The sequence below is a fragment of the Globicephala melas genome, chromosome 1, assembly GCF_963455315.2.
Source record: "Globicephala melas chromosome 1, mGloMel1.2, whole genome shotgun sequence".
In the NCBI taxonomy this organism is placed as follows: domain Eukaryota; kingdom Metazoa; phylum Chordata; class Mammalia; order Artiodactyla; family Delphinidae; genus Globicephala; species Globicephala melas.
The window spans coordinates 99,704,220-99,724,150 of record NC_083314.1 but is presented as its reverse complement, the minus strand read 5'-3'; the positions used below and the strand labels follow the sequence as shown (position 1 = coordinate 99,724,150).

The following is a 19,931-nucleotide window of genomic DNA, read 5'->3' as shown; positions in this document are numbered from 1 at the left end:
ACTATCATTATTCTGAATTCTTTTTCAGGTAGACTGCCTATTTCGTCTTCATTTGTTAGGCCTGGTGCATTTTTATCTTGCTCCTTTATCTGCTGTGTGTTTTTCTGTCTTCTCATTTTGCTTATCTTACTGTGTTTGGGGTCTCCTTTTTGCAGGCTGCAGGTTCGTAGTTCCCGCTGTTTTTGATGTCTGTCTCCAGTGGCTAAGGTTGGTTCAGTGGGTTGTGTAGGCTTCCTGGTGGAGGGGACTAGTGCCTGTGTTGTGGTGGATGAGGCTGGATCTTGTCTCTCTAGTGGGCAGGTTCACGTCTGGTGGTGTGTTTTGGGGTGTCTGTGGCCTATTATGATTTTAGGCAGCGTCTCTGCTAATGGGTGGGGTTGTGTTCCTGTTTTGCTAGTTGTTTGGCATAGGTTGTCCAGCACTATAGCTTGCTGGTAGTTGAGTGAAGCTGGGTGCTGGTGTTAAGATGGAGGTCTTTGGGAGATTTTCGCCATTTGATATTATGTGGAGCTGGGAGGTCTCTTGTTGACCAGTGTCCTGAAGTTGGCTCTCCCACTTCAGAGGCAGAGCCCTGACTCCTGGCTGGAGCACCAAGAGCCTTTCATCCACATGGCTCAGAATAAAAGGGAGAAAAAGTAGAGAGAATTAGTAGAAGCATGAAGAAAGAAAGAAAGAAAGGAGGGAAGGAAGGAAGGAAGGAAGAAAGAAAGAAAGAAAGAAAGAAAGAAAGAAAGAAGCAAAGAAGGAAAGAAGCCAAGAAGGAAACAAAGGAGGGAGGGAGGGAGGGAGGAAGGAAGGAAGGAGGGAAGGAAGGAAAAAAGAAAGAGAGAAGATACAGTAAAATAAAATAAAGTATAATAAAGTTATTGAATTAAAAAATAATTATTTAGAAAAAAAAGGGATGGATAGAACCTTAGGACAAATGTTGGAAGCAAAGCTATACAGACAAAATCTTACACAGAAGCATACATATACACCCTCACAAAGAGAGGTAAAGGGGAAAAAATCATAAATCTTGCTCTCAGAGACCACCTCCTCAATTTGGGATGATTCGTTGTCTAAAGGAGGGAAAGAAGGAAGGAAGGAAAGAAGGAAAGAAAGAAAGAAAGAAAGAAATAAAGAAAGAAAGAAAGAAAAGTATAATAAAATTATTAAAATTAATTATTAAGAAAAAAAGTTAAAAAAAAAACCCATGAACGGATAGAACCCTAGGACAAATGGTGGAAGCAAAACTATACAGACAAGATCTCACACAGAAGCATACACATACACATTCACAAAAAGAGGAAAAGGGGAAAAAATCATAGATGTTGCTCTCGAAGCCCACCTCCTCAATTTGGGATGATTCGTTGTCTATTCATGTATTCCACAGATGCAGGGTACATCAAGTTGATTGTGGAGCTTTAATCCGCTGTTTCTGAGGCTGCTGGGAGAGATTTCCCTTTCTCTTCTTTGTTCTCACAGCTCCCAGGGGCTCAGCTTTGGATTTGGCCCTGCCTCTGCGTGTAGGTCGCTGGAGGGCGTCTGTTTTTTGCTCAGACAGGACGGGGTTAAAGGAGCCGCTGATTCGGGGGCTCTGGCGCACTCAGGCTGGGGGGAGGGAGGGGCACTGCGTGCGGGGCGGGCCTGCGGCGGCAGAGGCCGGCGTGTCGTTGCACCAGCCTGAGGCGCGCCGTGCGTTCTCCCGGGGGAGTTGTCCCTGGATCCCGGGAACCTGGCAGTGGCGGGCTGCACAGGCTCCGCGGAAGAGGGGTGTGGATAGTGACCTGTGCTCGCACACAGGCCCCTTGGTGGCGGCAGCAGCAGCCTTAGCGTCTCCCGCCCATCCCTGGGGTCCGTGCTTTTAGCCGCGGCTCGCGCCCGTCTTTCCTAAGAGGATTTTAATTTATCAGGTTGGTCTGCTGTTCTGTAAAATTGGTCCAAACTTTATATTTGTTACATTGTTTCTCAATGTGTGGTGTGCACAAACATTTTATTTTATTTTATTTTACTTTATTCTTCCACATTTATTGAGATATAATTGACATACAACATTGTATAAGTTTAAGGTCTGTAACAATGATTTGAGTCACATACATCATGAAATATTATCACTATAAGTTTAGTGAATATCCATCATCTCAGATACAAAATTAAAGAAACAGATTTTTTTTTTTTTTTTTCTGTACGCGGGCCTCTCACTGTTGTGGCCTCTCCCGTTGCAGAGCACAGGCTCCAGACGCACAGGCTCAGCGGCCATGGCTCACGGGCCCAGCCGCTCTGCGGCATGTGGGATCTTCCCGAACCGGGGCACAAACCCGTGTCCCCTGCATTGGCAGGCGGACTCTCAACCACTGCGCCACCATGGAAGCCTGAAACAATTTTTTTATGATGAGAATTCTTAGGATTTGCACTCTTAACAGCTTTCATATATAACATACAACAGTGCTAATTATATTTATCATGTTGTACATTACATCCCTAGTACTTATTTATCTTATAACTGGAAGTTTGTACCTTTTGACCACCTTCATTCAATTCCCCCTCCTGTGAGCCCCTACGTCTGGTAACCACAAATCTGATCTCTCTTTCTATGAGTTTATTTGTTTGTTTTTGAGGTATAATACTTACAATACTATGTTAGTTCCTGTTACACAACATAGTGATTTGGTATTTCTGTACATTTCAAAATTATCAACATGGTAATAGTCCAGTTGTGATATGTCACCATTCAAGATACTCTATAGTAATTGACTATATTCCCCACATGGTGCATTTCATACCCATGACTTATTTATTTTGCATCTGGAAGTTTGTACCTCTTCATCTCCCTTACCTATTTCTTTCCTCCCCTCACCTCCCTCACCTCTGGCAACCATTCTGTTTTATGTTTGTTCATTTGTTTTTTAGATTTCACATATACGTAAAATCATACAGTATTTGTCTTTCTCTGTCTATTTCACTTAGCATAATACTCTCTAGGTCCGTCCATGTTGTTGCAAATTGCAAGATTTCGTTCTTTTTCACGGCTCAGTAATATTCCATTGTGTGTTACATCTTCTTTATCTATTCATCTATTGGTGGGCACTTGGGTTGCTTGCATATCTTGGCTATTTTTGTAAATAATGCTGCAACAAATATAGGGGGGCATATATCTTTTCAAATTAGTGTTTTTGTTTTCTTTGAATAAATACCCAGGGGTGGAATTTCTGGATCCTATGGTAGTTTTATTTTTAATTTTTTGAGGAGTCTCCCTACTTTTTTCCATAGCAGCTGTACCAATTTACATTCCCAGTGCAGTGCAGAAGGGTTTTGTTTTCTTCATTTGCTGTTTGTTGTCTTTTTTGATAATAGCCATTCTGACAGGTGTGAGGTGATATGTCATTGGGGTTTTGATTTGCATTTCCCTGTTGGTTAGTGATGTTGGGCATCTTTTCATGTGGCTGTTGGTCATCTGTATGTCTTCTTTGGAAAAGAGTCTATTCAGATCCTCTGCCCATCTTTTAATTGGGTTGTTTATTATTTTTATTTTTTTATTTTTTTGCGGTATGCGGGCCTCTCACTGTTGTGGCCTCTCCCGTTGCAGAGCACAGGCTCCAGACGTGCAGGCTCAGCGGCCATGGCTCACAGGCCCAGCTGCTCCGTGGCATGTGGAATCTTCCCAGACCGGGGCACGAACCCGTGTCCCCTGCATTGGCAGGCGGACTCTCAACCACTGAGCCACCAGGGAAGCCTGGGTTGTTTATTTTTTTGATGTTGAGTTGTATGAGTTCTTTGTATATTTTGGATATTAACCCCTCATCAGATATATCATTTACAAATATCTTCTCCCATTCGGTAGGTGTTCTTTTTGTTTTTCTGATAGTTTCCTTCACTGTGCATAGCTTCTTAGTTTGATATAGTCCCCTTTATTTTTGCTTTTGTTTCCCTTGCCTGAGAAGACATATCCAGAAAAATATTGAGATTGTTGTCAAAGAGAGTACTGACTATGTTTTCTTCCAGAAGTTTTATGGTTTCAAGTTTTATATTTAAATCTTTAATCCATTTTGAATTTATTTTTGTGCATAATGTGAGAGAGTAGTCCAGTTTGATACTTATGCATGTAGCTGTCCAGTTTTTCCAATATCATTTATTGAAGAGCCTGTCTTTCCCACATTGTATATTCTTACCTCCTTTGTTGTAGATTAATTGCCCAATGGCATTTTTCACAGAACTAGAATAATGCTTAACTGTATATGGAAACACAAAGACTTCGAATAACCAAAACAATCTTGAGAAAGAAGAGCTAGAGGTATCAGGCTCCCTGATTTCAAACTAAACTACAAAGCTAGTCATCAAAGCAGTATGGTACTGGCACAAAAACAGACACATAGATCAACAGAATAGAATAGAGAGCCCAGATATGAACCCACACTTGTATGTGCAATTAATCTTCACAAACATTTTACAGTTTTAAGAGTTATGTATTTTAAAATTCATTTATGTGTAGACTCTGTGGCAAGTGATACTGGTTTTCCATTTATAGCAATGATATAAACCACTTTAGAATACATTGATTTAGGTTAAAAGGGTATGTCTTTAAAGAGAAATGGTAATACGTGGTGCTACGTGTGGTGGCAGAAGTTGAGAAAGTTGATGCATGATTAATTGAAGTTTGGGAAATATTGGCTTATTTGTAAATAATATGTTATACTAGCTTGTAGTACTGTAATTTTAATTGTTAAATAAAAACCTCATAGTCATTTTAATTGTTTGACTCTTACTTAGTTAAAAGTAAGAACATATATGTCAAATGCTGTTCTATTGAGAAGGTTTATAGGACTTCCTGGCAAAGAGTAGGGCAATTTTATAAAAGTCATACATATACTCACTAATTTCAAGGATAAATTGACATGGTAAACCAAGCACTATGCAAAGGGCTTTTGTTAAATTTTATCAATCAAAAGTTGGGGAAGATTCTTTTGGTTTGGGTTCATATATGCTAATATTTAGTGAGAAGAGTAGACAGCATATTATTTTTTCCCTGAGAAGCAGAAAAGGAAAACCAGGATATTTAGAAGATGCTTTGAAGTTAATTTTATCCAGAAAGTATTTTTAGAAATATTAGAATATCTGGGAACAAATCTTTGAGTAAAAGTTAAATATAGATTTTATTTTTATTTAACATTTCATAACTGATTTAGTTACTCCACATTTAAAAAACAAATTAATACACCTTACTACAAAATACAAGAAATGTGGAGATAGTAGAAAATATAAGTAGAAATTCCTTCTTTTTCTACTAATATTCTCCCAGCCCTATTCCTTAGGCACAACTACTGTTAACAGTTTGAAGTCACCTAATTTTATTTTATTTATTTATATTTTTGACTGTGCCATGCGGTTTGTGGGATCTTAGTTCCCTGACCAGGGATTGAACACGGGCCACAGGGAACCCATGGCTGCCAGGGAATTCCCCTGAAGTCACCTATATTTTTTTTATAAATTTATTCTTTAAAATTTTTGGCTGTGTTGGTCTTCGTTGCTGCGCACGGGCTTTCTCTAGTTGTGGCGAGCGGGGGCTACTCTTTGTTGCTTATTGCGGTGGCTTCTTTTGTTGTGGAGCATGGGCTGTAGGTGTGTGGGCTTTGGTAGTTGTGGCACGCAGCTCAGTAGTTGTGGCTCTAGAGCGCAGGCTCAGTAGTTGTGGCGCACAGGCTTATTTGCTCCGTGGCATGTGGGATCTTCCCAGACCAGGGATAGAACCCGTGTCCCCTGCATTGGCAGGCGGATTCTTAACCACTGTGCCACCAGGGACGCCCTGAAGTCACCTAATTTTTTTTTTTTTTTTTGCGGTACGCAGGCCTCTCACTGTTGTGGCCTCTCCCGTTGCGGAGCACAGGCTCCGGACGCGCAGGCTCAGCGGCCATGGCTCACGGGCCCAGCCGCTCCGCGGCATGTGGGATCTTCCCGGACCGGGGCATGAACCCGTGTCCCTTGCATCGGCAGGAGGACTCTCAACCACTGTGCCACCAGGGAAGCCCTGAAATCACTTAATTTTAAAAGTCAAGTGTAATGGCATTTAGAAATTGGAAGAGTAGGAATCTTTTTGTTGTTGTTGTTCCAGATTCTGCTTCCATTACCTGCGTCTATATTTTGAAGCAGATATTATGTATGGAATTACTGTGGGCTTTGGAGTCAGATCTGTGTTCGAATTCTTACTGCATCACAGAGCAGCAATGCGAGTTTGGGAAGTTCCTTACCTTTCTGAGTGGCAAGTTCCTTACCTCTCTGAGCTTTAGGTTCCTCAACAGCAAAGGCTTAATGTTGTTTTATTTCCAGCCTCTGATCTGGCCTAGTCTGTCTCTCTGTCTCTTTTTAATAGGAAACATATCTAAGAAGACCTGGCATAAGAATCCATGACATTTTTTCTCCTGGAGAAATGGAATTTGGTATTTTAATGACCACAATGTGCAGGCATTCAGTAATACACTCCTTTATTAGAACATTTCACCACCCTCCCAAGTACCTATCATCAGGTTGTAAAAGGACATTGTATTTACCTGCCCCTGGAATCTTCCTGGAATTTAGATGGCCTCTGTTGGGTTTCACTTTGCACTTATTAATAATTTAACATTGGGATAAAAATAAAAAACAAAGACTCTCATCTTACAGTGTGAGAACATGGGTCATGTGTGCTAAGTCATGCAGGTAAGATGAGTAGCAAAACTCAGTGGGGTATCCGGTCTAAAGAGGTCTTTCATGTGGGCTGTTGTGTCCCTCCTGTAGAATGATTGCCTTAGAATTAAAGAGAATTAATGTAATTGCTCCTGAAGAGGGAAATGTATTTTTGCTTTTCAAAGGTGGTTGTATAAGCTTTAATTATCTAATCCAAACACGGGAGCTTTCTACAAGCAGCTTTCCCTTTTAGCAGGCATAGTCAGCTTGCAAATACTGCTGCATCTTTAGGTTTGAAAAATCACTGCATCATAACCAACTCTGTTGAGTATATTATATAACCTACTCGTTAGGGAACAACAAAGTCCTGTTTTAATATTGGTTACTGAAAATGGTCTTTAAAGCTAGGGTTGGTTTAGGTGGATTTTTGTAATTATTTGAGCTGCAGCTTGAGATATGGTTCTCCGTTGGTAGAATCTGTGTCTCATGTCTCGATCATTGTTTTACTGTGGTTTCATTTTCTGTGCTGTTTTTGTTTCATATTCAATTTGCTTTGTTTGGTGTGTGCTTTATCAGACCTTCTTGTTTGCTTGTCACAGGAATATGGAGCTTTCTTAATAAAGTTAGAAGTATCTTTTTATGTATTTATTTTAGCTTTCTTTCTTTAGAGAATTGAAGTGTTTTCTAGTCCTGAAATTATTAATAATTAAGTATATGTAATATATTGCTAGTGGAACAGCGTAAAGCTCAAAGAAACTTTGTAAGTAGAGAAGAAAACCCTACTTTTTAAGAACTGGGACTCTGTCATTCTTGCTGAAATGCATAGGTTTTTTTTTTTTTTGCGGTACGCGGGCCTCTCACTGTTGTGGCCTCTCCCGTTGCGGGGCACAGGCTCCGGACGCGCAGGCCCAGCGGCCATGGCTTACGGGCCTAGCCGCTCTGCGGCATGTGGGATCTTACCGGACTGGAGCACGAACCCGTGTCCCCTGCATCGGCAGGTGGACTCTCAACCACTGCGCCACCAGGGAAGCCCCATAGGGTTTCTTTTTTTTTCTTTTTGATATCTGTATATCCATAGGAATAACTGATATTTATGGAAAACCATTTTAGTCTACAGTGCCTAGTCAGCCATTTCAAAAATTATTTCTCTCTTGTCTTTACAAGCTTCTAAATATATATATGCATATATGTATATATACATATACATTATATGTATTTATTTATATAAATATATAAAAAATTATATGTAATATTACTATATGTACTAATGCATAGGATTTTGATGTTGGAACATATTAAGGAAATAATGTCATTCTTTCTAGGTAGAGAGGATTTTAGGGATGAAAGTTGATTCAAACTATAGAGGAAAATGATCAGTGCTCCTGTCTGAGAATTAAAATATTAAATTGCTCTTAGAATAAAACCAACCTCTCCTCATGGTTTGCAGTGCTCTTCACAATCTGAACACTACCTGGCTTTCCCTTCGCCCACTGCTCTAGTCACCCTCATCTCCTCTGTCCAACTCACCAAGCTCTTCCCCCCTCAAGGACCCTGGCCCTTGTTGTTCCTCCTTTCCCTTAGCTGTTCCCATGGCTCTCCTCCTGAATGTCTCCAAGAGACCCCTCCCTGACCACGTCAAGGTATTAAGTAAGTCTACTCTCTTTCCAATACTCTGCTTATTTCCTTTTCAGCACTTATCTCAGACTGTATTTCTTTTTGTTAATTACTTTGTTTTGCCCCACAAATGTAAATTCTATTAAGAGAGGTGCCAGTACCTGATAAAGTGCCTAGCAGCTAGTATATAGTCAATAAGTTGATTAAATGGAAGTTATTTACTGGTTTTAAGAGCTCTTTTTTGTTTGTTTCTTTATTTATGATTAGTTTATCATGCTGGACTGGAGGGATTTAAGTATCCTTGACATCAAGAGCCAAACCAATATGCTTTCCAGTGCTCTTACCTGCATGCATTTCCCCCCATTTCATTGTGATTTTATTGATTGTTTGGAGAGCAACATGCGCTTTCCTCAGAGGAGACAGAGAACTCTGTAGATCTCCCAAGGGTATTGTGCCCTGAGATGTCTTTCAGAATTCACCAGGAACTAAATTACCTCGCAGCAGATCTTCTACGAAGGACAGGGAAGTCTGTATTGGTCTTTGGTGAACACACAGTTCAATAATGGAGGTACAATTATTCTGGTCCCAAAAGGGAAAACCTTGCCATTGTATCTGTTCAATGTGCCTTGTGAACAGCCCTGGATGGCCCCTTTATGGATTTGCCCTGTGTCTTTAAGCTCTTACTCATCCTTAAGCCAAAGGCTGTTGTTCCGCTTCAAGCTGAAAAGGAAATTTTGGCAGCTTGCTTGCTGTCTAAAGATCAACATTATCACCATGACAGTTGTCACTTTCAAAGTGGAAGAAGGGAAATGCAAATTTGGTGAGTAATTAAGTTAGTTTTGTGTCATTCTTTGGTGGTGTTCTAAATGTTGCTATTTATTTGTCTTAGGTAATCTATTTAAAGAAGACACCAGAAGAAGCCTACAGAGCACTCCTATCTGGCTCAAATCCCCCCTATCTTCCATTCAGGTATAACTGCTTGTGAGACTTGAGCTATGGCAACTTTGCTAGACAGCTCGCTACTTTAGAATTGGAGAATTGTGTTTTTTAATTGTATGAAGAGTGTGACCATGATATTACATGGAATGAAATGAGACAGTAGTTTTTATTATTTTGTTTTTGTAGAGACCCCCTCCCCCGTCTAGTAAGAATAAAATAGCTTTCCCTTTTTAGGAATTAATTTTTTTCCTTGAATTCTTTCTATACCTTGACAGTTTAAGCACAAACAGTGCCTGATTTATGACCTAATAACCATGTCAAGATTTGTTAGATTTCAGTCATCTGCATCACTGATTCATCCATTCATTCTTTCATTTTGTGAGCATTGATTGAGCTCTGACCAAATGTCAGGGGCTGGGAATATACAATAAGAGCCTCAAAGCACCTTCCCAGAAGTACATATTTAGTGGGGACCCTAATCACCTGTTTAGCAGACAAATCTAACTTCCATCCTGAGGAAGACTGTCTCTCATTACAGTGCTGGAAAAGAATGTTTTGTAAGTGACACCTGAAGAAGATATTTTAAAAATTTCATGTAAACTTGAGCTTATTTAAAGAGTAGAAGGAAATGTACTCCTTCTACTTCAGAAGAACTTCCATAACAGTCATCTCTGAAATGTACTACTTCTACTTCACAAGAACTTCCACAACAGTCATCAACAGAATTGTGAATGATTCTAATATTTTTGCCTTTTTGTTTATTTGTGTGTCCAAATCTACAAGCACATGGATTGCTTCTTATTGTTACTAATATCAAAATTACCAACAATAATGAAAGAAAGGAACAGGAAAGAATGAGGAGGCCTCTTTGTCTTCATTACTCTCCTGTAAACTCACAGAGGGCAGGTCCCAGTGCCTGACACTTAAAAGTGCTTTTTGTAAATATTTATTTTAATGAATAAGTTAAGACTAAATCCCCTAAGATCCAAAGGATTCCCACGTCTGTTTCTCAGACCACAAGAGGGAGAGTTATTAGGGACAGGGTGGGTGTCCGGTGAGGAGGATATAGGGACAACAACAGCTAGTATGCTTGATCTTCTCAGTGAAAGCAAGGGGTAAAGTACTGGAGTTGGGACAGTGAGAGGAAAATATCCTCAAGCAACCTAGAGGATGAGCTAATTAGCCATTGAAGGACAGATAAAAGGTTACAGATTATGTAGAAGAGAGTTTTAATGGTGAGGACAGAGCTTTTTTTCTCCCACTTCTAATGGCTTCTATAATTTGAAAGCTCTTTGTACAATTCTATTTTTTAGAAAAGGGTAATTGTTTTAGTTAATTTGGGCTGTTGTAACAAAGTACCATAGACTGGGTGGGTTGTAAACAACAGAAATGTGTTTCTCACAGTTCTGCAGACTGATTAGGTGCCAGCATGGTCAAGTTCTGGTGAGGGCTCTTTTCAGGGCTGTAGACTGCTTATTTCTCGCTGTGTCCTCACATAGTGGAAAGAGGGCAGAAAAACGCTCTGGGGTGCCTCTTATAAGGGTACTAATCGCATTCATGAGGGCTCTACCCTCATGACCTAACTACTTCCCAAGGTCCCACCTCCTAATACCATCCCATTGGGGATTAGACTTTCAACATATGACTTTGGGGGGGGACACAAACTTCCGTTTCATTGCAGTAATGATAATATTAATCACTTTCTAAATTTTAAGCAAAGTGGTTAAGAGTACATGATTTGGAGGCAGAGACACTGCCTGGGTTCGAAGGTTCATTCTGCTCTTTTCTATATGTAATAAGTAAGTATATGTAACTTGGGCAAATTACTTATCCTCTCTGAGCTTCAGCTTCCTTTTCTGTACAATGGCTTCAGAGCTATCCTGAGGATTAAATGAGGTAATACATATATCACCGTGCCTGGTGCAGTACCTGGTTTTTGTTTTTCTTGTTGTTGTTAGTACTATTACTATTATTCATAAGAAATAAGGATTATCCACAAGGATATAAATATGAATAGGAAGTATTTCTAATGATCACACATTCTAGTAGGGGCAGGTAGCTCTATAGGCACGTAATTAATGGTTAAAAAGTTGGGTTTTATAAAAATAGAAGAAAAGATTCTGACAGAAATACGAGAAAGTATCAGACTCATTTAAACTAAACTTTTAAAGGGTTTCGCAGGTAGAGGAGGAAAAGTTAGGCATCTGTGTACCCTACTGGAAAGCCCTGGAAGGGATTGTGTCTGAGGCAACTTCCAACATCCTCTGTGGTAGGAGCCATAGGGTCCGTGGTGAGAGAGGGGCCAGCAACTGTGAAGGGATCATAGGTGTACTTTTCCTTGAGACAGTGAGGACTCATTAAATTTGTTTTTTAAATCAGAAAAATGTTTACAATTTTTTGTTGTTATTTTGAAAACAACACATGCACCTGGGGATTGTAATGCTGTAACATTTGTAAAATTGTAATTCCAGTCAATAGGCCCAGTGGACATTGTGGCTATTCAGACATTTTAAGTGGAAAATATATATTAATTTTTATGCTTGTGATAGTATCCACTCAGAAGTCATGGGAGATGTATTTGTTTCACAAGCCAGGTGAGCCTTGCTAACCTTAATTGTGAATTTAGATGAAGATACTGGAGAAGGAGAAGGAAAGAATGAATTCTTCCTTTAATCATAATTATATTTTAGCTTATATGTGATAGGTAATTAATTTGTTTCCTGAGAACTAGAATCTTTGAATAATTGATAAGATTGGAATGGAAGAAAAGATATAAAAGATTATTACTACTTAACATAGAATTAAATCATGATTGTTATAATTGTAGCTTATTTATCCAAACTGTTTTTATTTAAATATTTGAAAATATAAATACATTAACATGGTTCAAATATTTTAAAATATATATAGTTTATAGTGAAAACTCTCTCTCCCACCCTTGATTCTTATCTGTCCAGTCCTTTCCAAATAACTTCTGGTATTAGTTTATTCTATATCCTTTTAGAGTTTCTTTATGCATATATAAGCAAATAAAGATGTACAGTCTTATTTTCCCCATTTTATCACAAAATGTAACATACTGTATGTACTATTCTGCATCTTGATTTTTTTTTCACTTAACTCATCTTGGATATATCTTTTCACATCATAAATAGAGAGCTTCCTTCCTCATTCTGTCTTACTGCTGTATAATGTACAAGAATGCATTTAATTGGTCTCTGACAGGTAGACATTTAGGTCATTTCCTATCTTTTTAACTGTAGCTTTTTAAGTCACATGGTCTCAAATGTATTTTAGAAGAAAGAAATTGAGACAATACTCTGGAGAATATTGTAGTGTTGTTAGACATAGAGAATTTTAGTTATTTGTTTACCTGAAAAAAAGAATGCTTAACACAGACGTCAGGCATTTTTTCCCCTTAGTTTAGGCACCTATTTCCAACTAAAAGTTTGACCTTGAGTATAACTAAGCTGTATTTCTCTGATAATGTGACACCAAGAGTTGGTGTACAACTTAATGTATTTACATTAAGTTGCATTTCTAAATCCAGACTCTTCATAAATCCTACATTTGAAGCAGAAAATACCACACAGTGTGCATTTATAATTCAGTGGAAAATTTAGTTGATAGAATACTACTAGTTTTCTGGAATTTTGCTACAGAAACAATTTTTTTCCTAATGCTGAGATAAGATGTGAGTTGATTTTAGTCTACTGCCCAGATCAACTAAAGCTAATGCAGTATTATCAAGAATCATCTTCATACTAGTCCTAGTCAGTCATCATTGCCTTTGCCTTCCTTTGATAATCTGGATTCTATCATCCACTAGGTTTTCCACCCCATTTATTGTTAAATTACATCTTTATCTTCATTGTCTAGATTTTTTTATCCCACTTCTGCATTAATACTTTTATTTATAAAACAGGAAGCCTCAAAGGAACTTCTATTTAAATGTGATTGTTTTATTGTCTAAAAATTAAGAAAAATGAGGACAGTTTTGAAGGCTTGTTGATGTGTGGTTGGTATCTTTACACGCCCTCTTTAATGAAATGCCTATTTACCATTTGTGCTATAGGGTTTTAGTCTTCCTAATAAAAGTGTTTTAAGGTTTTAATTTAAATAATGCTGTTCTTCAAGATTTATTGATTTAACAAACATTTATTGGAGCAGTCTCTTCCGTAGCACCTTTGCTCATTTTTCTAGAGAGGGTTGGCATGTCCTGTGCCTATAATTTCCTATTACATTTTGTTCATGCCCCATTACATTTGCTACATACACCATTAAAACAAATGTCTTACACTGTAATTATTTTTTTGCATGGCTGACTTTCCACCAAATATGGCTGACTCTTCTCTCAAGGGCTGGGATTGGGTTCTTTCCTTATTTGTGTGCCAGGGAATACATCATTAGTTTATTGCTTTTTCTGTGCCAGTCACTATGTTAGACTTATGGATCTAAAGATTAATAGGACAACTAGGTACCTGCTCCAGGAGGAAGGAGATTTAACACTGGAACTGGAGATTGGAGGAGCTGTTAGGGGTAGGCATCATGAATGCCTTTCACATTACGATGAAAATGGAGAATAACAATCCAGGTACTGGCTTTAGGTGCTGTAAGTTTTCATTTGTATGGCATAGGTTGTTTTTTATAATGGTAGGTTAGGTAGGATACTATAATATGATGCTTGCAGTGTATTACTATAACCACAAGTACCGTCTAATTGAGTTTTTCTATTTGGATTTATCTTAAGAATTTTAAATTAATAGTTTTCTATTAACCTAGTTAAAAATTCACTAAAGATGAAGCAAATTAAAAAAAAAAGATTTGGGTAGATTTACTGCTTATTCTTTTTTTTCTGTCAGTTTTATTGAGATATAGTTGATATACAACACTGTATAAATTTAAGGTGTACTGCTCAATGACTTGACTTTCATGTATTGTGAAATGATTACCACAATAAGTTTAGTTAACACTTATCACCTCATATAGTTACAATTTTTTTTCTTACGATGAGAACCTTTAGGATCTACTCCCTTAGCAACATTCAAATACCCCATAGAGCAGTGTTAACTATAGTCATCATGTTGCATATTACATCCCCAGTACTTATTTACCTTATAACTGGAGGTTTGTACCTTTTGACCACTTTCACTCAATTCCTCCCCCCCACCCCCATTTACTGCCTATTTTTTTAAAGATTTTTCCCCATTTTATTCCATTTTCTTTTTTTTTTCTTTTGTTTTTAATTAATTCATTTTATTTTTGGCTGCATTGGGTCTTCATTGCTGGGTGCGGGCTTTCTCTAGTTGCGGCGAGCGGGGGCTAGTCTTCATTGCAGTGAGCTGGCTTCTCATTGCGGTGGCTTCTCTTGTGGCGGAGCACGGACTCTAGGCGCATGGGCTTCAGTAGTTGTGGCATGCAGGCTCAGTAGTTGTGGCTCTAGAGCGCAGGCTCAGTAGTTGTGGTGCACAGGCTTATTTGCTCCGTGGCATGTGGGATCTTCCTGGACCAGGGATCGAACTCATGTCCCGTGCATTGGCAGGTGGATTCTTAACCATTGTGCCACCAGGGAAGTCCCTACTGTCTATTCTTGATTACATGAAGTATAGTAGACTTTGGAGGCGTTTGAATTTCTGGCTTGGTGTGACACTCAAGGAGTATTTGTTGTGATGTTACTGTCTGCAAGTCAGTTTTAGGGTGTTCCATTTAATGGTAAAGTAGGTCTGTCGAAAACTGTACTTTTCACTTGTACTAAGGATAGCCAATGTGTTTTATCAACAGTGACTTTATCTCAAAACTAGGGAAAGAGGGTATTTTTCACCTATTTTAATTCTTTAAGTCCATCCATCTTTACTGTAGGCTTGCTTGGCAGTTGGCCTTCAAGGGAACAAGGGGCTTTTCAGTTCTGGGGCCAGAGTTGGAGTTTGAATTGGCAAGCCCAGTATGAATCTTTTTAGGTTCTCTTCCTGTCAGTCAGTGTACTACCAAATTGATAGTCCATACTGTTGACCAGTCATTCTACAAGGTCATATTAATTGCAGCCTCTCTACAGTCCCACGAGACCACCAACCCTTATTGGAATTCTTAGATTATTTTCTTGGCAGTCAATGGCAGTGGTTTTTAAATCTGCATTTTTGGGTGTTCATAAAACAGGTGTTTGTGAAAACTTTCTAAATCTCACAGAACACTGAAAAGGTAACCCATCTAAATTGCACAACTCTGCTTTTAGATCTTTTTTTGTGCTTTCAAATTCACTTTGTGCTTACTTCTTTTTTTATTGGTCCATATGTATTAGCTTGGTAACTTTTTTGGTATTAATGATTCATAAATCTGCTAAAACCCAATTTTTCTAGGACATATAAAATTAAATGGGGAATACAAATATACAGACAATAAATAACATCTAGGGGCCCAGTTTCGAAGACAAATATAGAAAGCATGACTTAAAAAATAATGACTAGGTGCAGAGGTGAGGTTGAGGTAGGGTGCTGTGCTGATATCCAGTGGAATAAAGCTGGTTGAATGTTGGATGTCCTATCATAACCAGTTTTTAGTTTAGTGTGTTTTATTTTTTTGGTGGGTCTCTTCCTGTTTAGGTCCAGGAACATATTTTTGTGTGGCTATTTTATTTTAGTTTGGAGAAGAGGCTTATAGGTCAGTGTTTCCCAAAGTTACATTGTTTCTCATACTTGGTTTTAAAAAGCCTGGGAAGGGGATTTGCCTGGTGGCGCAGTGGTTAAGAATCCGCCTGCCAATGCAGGGGACACAGGTTCAATCCCTGGTCTGGGAAGATCCGGCATGCCGTGGAGCACACAGTTGTGGCCCCTGCGCCACAACTACTGAGCCAGTGCTCTAGAGCCCACGAGCCACAGCTACTGAAACCTGCGCGCCTAGAGCCCGTGCTTTGCAACAAGAGAAGCCACCGCAATGAGAAGCCCGTGCACCGCAACAAAGAGTAGCCCCCGCTCTCTGCAACTAGAGAAAGCCTGCGCACAGCAACGAAGACCCTACGCAGCCAAAAAAAGTCTGGGAAGCTTTAAAAAATATTGATGCCAGGTTCTACTCCCAGAAATTCTGATATAATTGGCTTTGGGTGAAGTCTGGGTGTTGGGATTTTTAAAAACTACCTACATGATTCCAATATGCTGCCAAGGTTGTGCACTACTGCTCTATAAGGTTTACCGTGGCAAAAAAAAAAAAATTCAACAGTCAAATAAGTTTAGAACTCTCCATCCTGGAGATTTTACAGAGCACATTCCCATTTTAAAGATTCTGCATGGTTCTGAGTAATAAAGTAACCTGTTTAACTCAGAATTTTCCCAAGTACTTCAGCCTGAAATCGGTCCCCATCCCCCTCCCGCTTCTATTAACATCCAGCAGAGCCAGCTTTCTGAAACTCTAGGATACATTTCCTGATCCACACCTGTGTGGAACAGAATAGATCTCTTGGGATTAGAATAATAAGCTTCCATTTGGGGAAATGTTTTTGCGTGGTTTCCTGAGTTTTAGAAATAGATGGCTTATCAAATAATGATATTTTATCTAATATGAACAGGAATAACGAATTTTCTCTTAAAGCAGACTTGACGCCAGAAAACCTTCCTTAATGGAGAACCCACAAACCTCCCTCTATCAATCCTTTAATGACGTTCGTCATTAAAATGAACCCATACTGTTTGTGTTCAGGGATGGGTTTGTTGTGTTTTGGGGATGACCCCTAGTGATATCCCGGTTGCTGAGCTAGTGTTAATGCGGCTGAGCCTTAATGGGAAATCTCACCTGGGCATGCCAGAACTTGCAGGTCTCTTAACAAAGGCCCAGAGGGGTCAACTACTTAGAACTTGGCATTAGGCTGCCTTCTTTCTTCTAAAGCAAAGTAAACATGTGCGGGTAGATGTTAGATGCAATTATAAAATGTATCTCTTTACATAAAATGTTGAACCAGATATTTGTTAGTTTAAATATGATACTTGCGATTTTTGTTAAAGTTTATTTAGCATTAACTTTGTACTTCAAAGGGAAGTTCTCTTTACCATGTTTTTTCCCTGAGTATCAAAAATGTAGAAACAAAATTTATTTTATGCTCTTAAGACTTTCATTCTCAACTTTTCTTTATGATGGCTAACTCTCTGTTTCTCAGTGTTGATCTTTGGGGTCATTTCTACCTCCATGGATCTTTAATAAACCTTTACTTTTGATGCTTGATGTGATGGGAAAGAATCTGCATTAGTTTTGATTAGTGAGGATGGGTCAGTTTCCTGGGTATTGCAAATAGAACAAAATAAATTATCCAGTCCGAACTGTGGAATCTATTTTCAACAGCTGGGGCATATTGAATAACTGAGGCCACTATGAAAAGCAGACTCTTTATCCGGTTTTCTTGTTAAAGTGTTAAATAAGCACCACTATTCAGGATCTGAGGACAGAAACAACTGTCAAGGTTTCTAGGACCCAATAATACGCAGAAGGAAGTGAGTAATATCTATTCTTTTTTTTGGTGGGGGACATGGCAGTGCTTCAGTGGTTTGAGTTGTGAAAATTGGCTCAGATTACTTTTTTTGTTTTTCCTGTTTTTATGGTTTCAGACCAGTGTACCAAACTTTCTGTAGAAGGGTAAGTGCCAAATTTTTGTACTCTTCACAGTACTTTTCCGATAGCCAGCCTTAGTTGATAAAGGTGGTTTGGAATAAGTTTGCAATCATTTATGTTGGTGAACATAGTTATTTTGTTGAATGCCTCGTATATGAAGCTCTTATTTTCAATATTGGAGTCAGAGATAATTTACTATTATTTTTATCTTTAAAACAAAATTACTGTGGTTAAATAGGGGATAGTCAGGTGTTGATAAAAGGCCCAGAGCACAGCCCTTGGCCTGTTTTTCTGGTATATGTTATTGCTAGGGATTCTATTCTGCTGACTTATGACCTTTTAAGCCATGACTTAGAAATGAATTTTCACAAATCTCTGTTTCTTTAGATGAGCAAAATGATTAGTGTATAGCTTTATGTTAAATCTGAAAAGCAGGAGATTCTGTGTCCTGTGTTTTTGTTAGGTACTGGTCATGTTCAATTTTTGGCTCTGCCCCGTGAAGCCATTTGATTTTTGTTCTTTTCTAAGTGGGAAATAGCTTCGTTCTCCCCACTAATTCTTAGCAAATACCTTTTTATCTTGTAGGTCTAGATAATATAAACCATTGGCTTGCTCTTTTCCCTGGAGCTGGTGCACATATATCGTGGATGTGTTCAGAGACTGGAAACCAGATGTAATTTGGACAATTGTGTAAAGTATTTTTGGACATTGTCTAATTCCCAAGTATCCATACAAATTAGGGCTGAATTGTCTAGTACAGTAGCTATCACCTACATGTGCTATTCAGCACTTGCAATTTGTTTAGTCCAAACTGAAATAGACTACAAGCCTATAAAATACACATTGGATTTCAAAGGTTTAGTATAAGAAAAGTAAAATATCTTATTTATAGTTGTGTTGATTACATGCTGAAATATTTCAGATATATTGGATTAAACAAAATATATTATTAAAATTAATATTATTTCTTTTTATTTTAATATGGTTATGAAAAAAATTAAAATTACACATGTGGCTCTCTTTTGTGGCTTTCATTATATTTCCATTGGAAAGCAGTGATCTAGATTACATTTTTGTGATTGTACACAGTTTACGATTACAGATTTTTTATATAATTTTTGCTTTGAAATGTCCATAGTTCCCAGCCACTTAGAGTTGTTCAGGCATATGTTGAATGGTCTCCTTGTAATGGTTATTCATTCATTCATTCATTCATTCAACAGCTACAAGAGAGTAATGTGCCCAACACTGTACTAGATTCTGGGCATACAACATAAAGGACACATTCCCTGTCCTTAGGAAGCTCTTGATCTTGTGCTGGTTGTGTAGATGGGATTCAGTTCAGTGATTGGAAGGGTGCTCAGATGACCTTTGAGATCCTTTCTAACCCATTGCTCTGCAGATATTTGCTTGCCTCGTAACTACTTGCTATCTGGAGAATTTACAGAGAATCAGAATCAAGATGTGTAAATCATAGTCATTTCTGTTATTTCTCAGTCCATTTACTATAGCTCTGTTTTATTCTTTAATGTAGTCTCCACATTGTAAACACTGTGACTCTGTTTTTCATTTATTCTTCATTTCAAACAACTTCATTAACAGAAATGCTTTCTTATTGTTTTGTGTAAATATGTTCTTTCATCTCTGGTTTCATCTGCTCATTATTAACATTTACAGGGTTGCTTCATTCTGAGCGATTTCTTAGATTCGTAGGTTGCAAACAGTGGTGTGTTGTTAAACCGGCTCTGTAATTAAAGAGCATTTGCTGATTTGTGTGGTGTAAATTTTCCCTCCAATGCTGATTTGGGCTCTCAGAATTTTTGAATATCTAACAGTTGACTCTTGAGAGCCTGTAGAAAGACAGCTTTAGTACAATAGGGAATCAAGCCCTTTCTCTTTGTATCTCTTTGTGGATGGTGATTCTAGTTTTCTTAAATTTAATTTTTCTTCTACTGCTTCTCTGCAAAATAAATGTAAAAATAAACAAAAATCCCAATTGCTTCACCTATAAAATATTCATAATTCAGTATTTCATTCAACAAATATTTATTGACTGCCAGTGATTTTTATAACCACTTCATAATAGTTTTATGGTTCAGTTGACTGTTATGCCAGAAATCACATTTAGAAAGATAGAATTGCCGGGATGGATA

The 19,931-nt window shown here is 38.3% G+C and overlaps 1 protein-coding gene across 3 annotated transcripts in view; it reads left to right on the top strand.

Moving 5' to 3' along the window:
* The window catches only part of CDC14A (cell division cycle 14A), a 184,284-nt gene that overhangs the window by 59,516 nt on the left and 104,837 nt on the right, over window positions 1–19,931 (top strand). For all 3 annotated transcript variants that reach the window (XM_060302138.2, XM_030868810.3, XM_060302133.2), the window contains one exon: window positions 9,140–9,219. In XM_060302138.2, coding sequence (XP_060158121.1) covers window positions 9,140–9,219 — 80 coding nt within the window. The remainder of the gene's footprint in view (window positions 1–9,139; window positions 9,220–19,931) is intronic.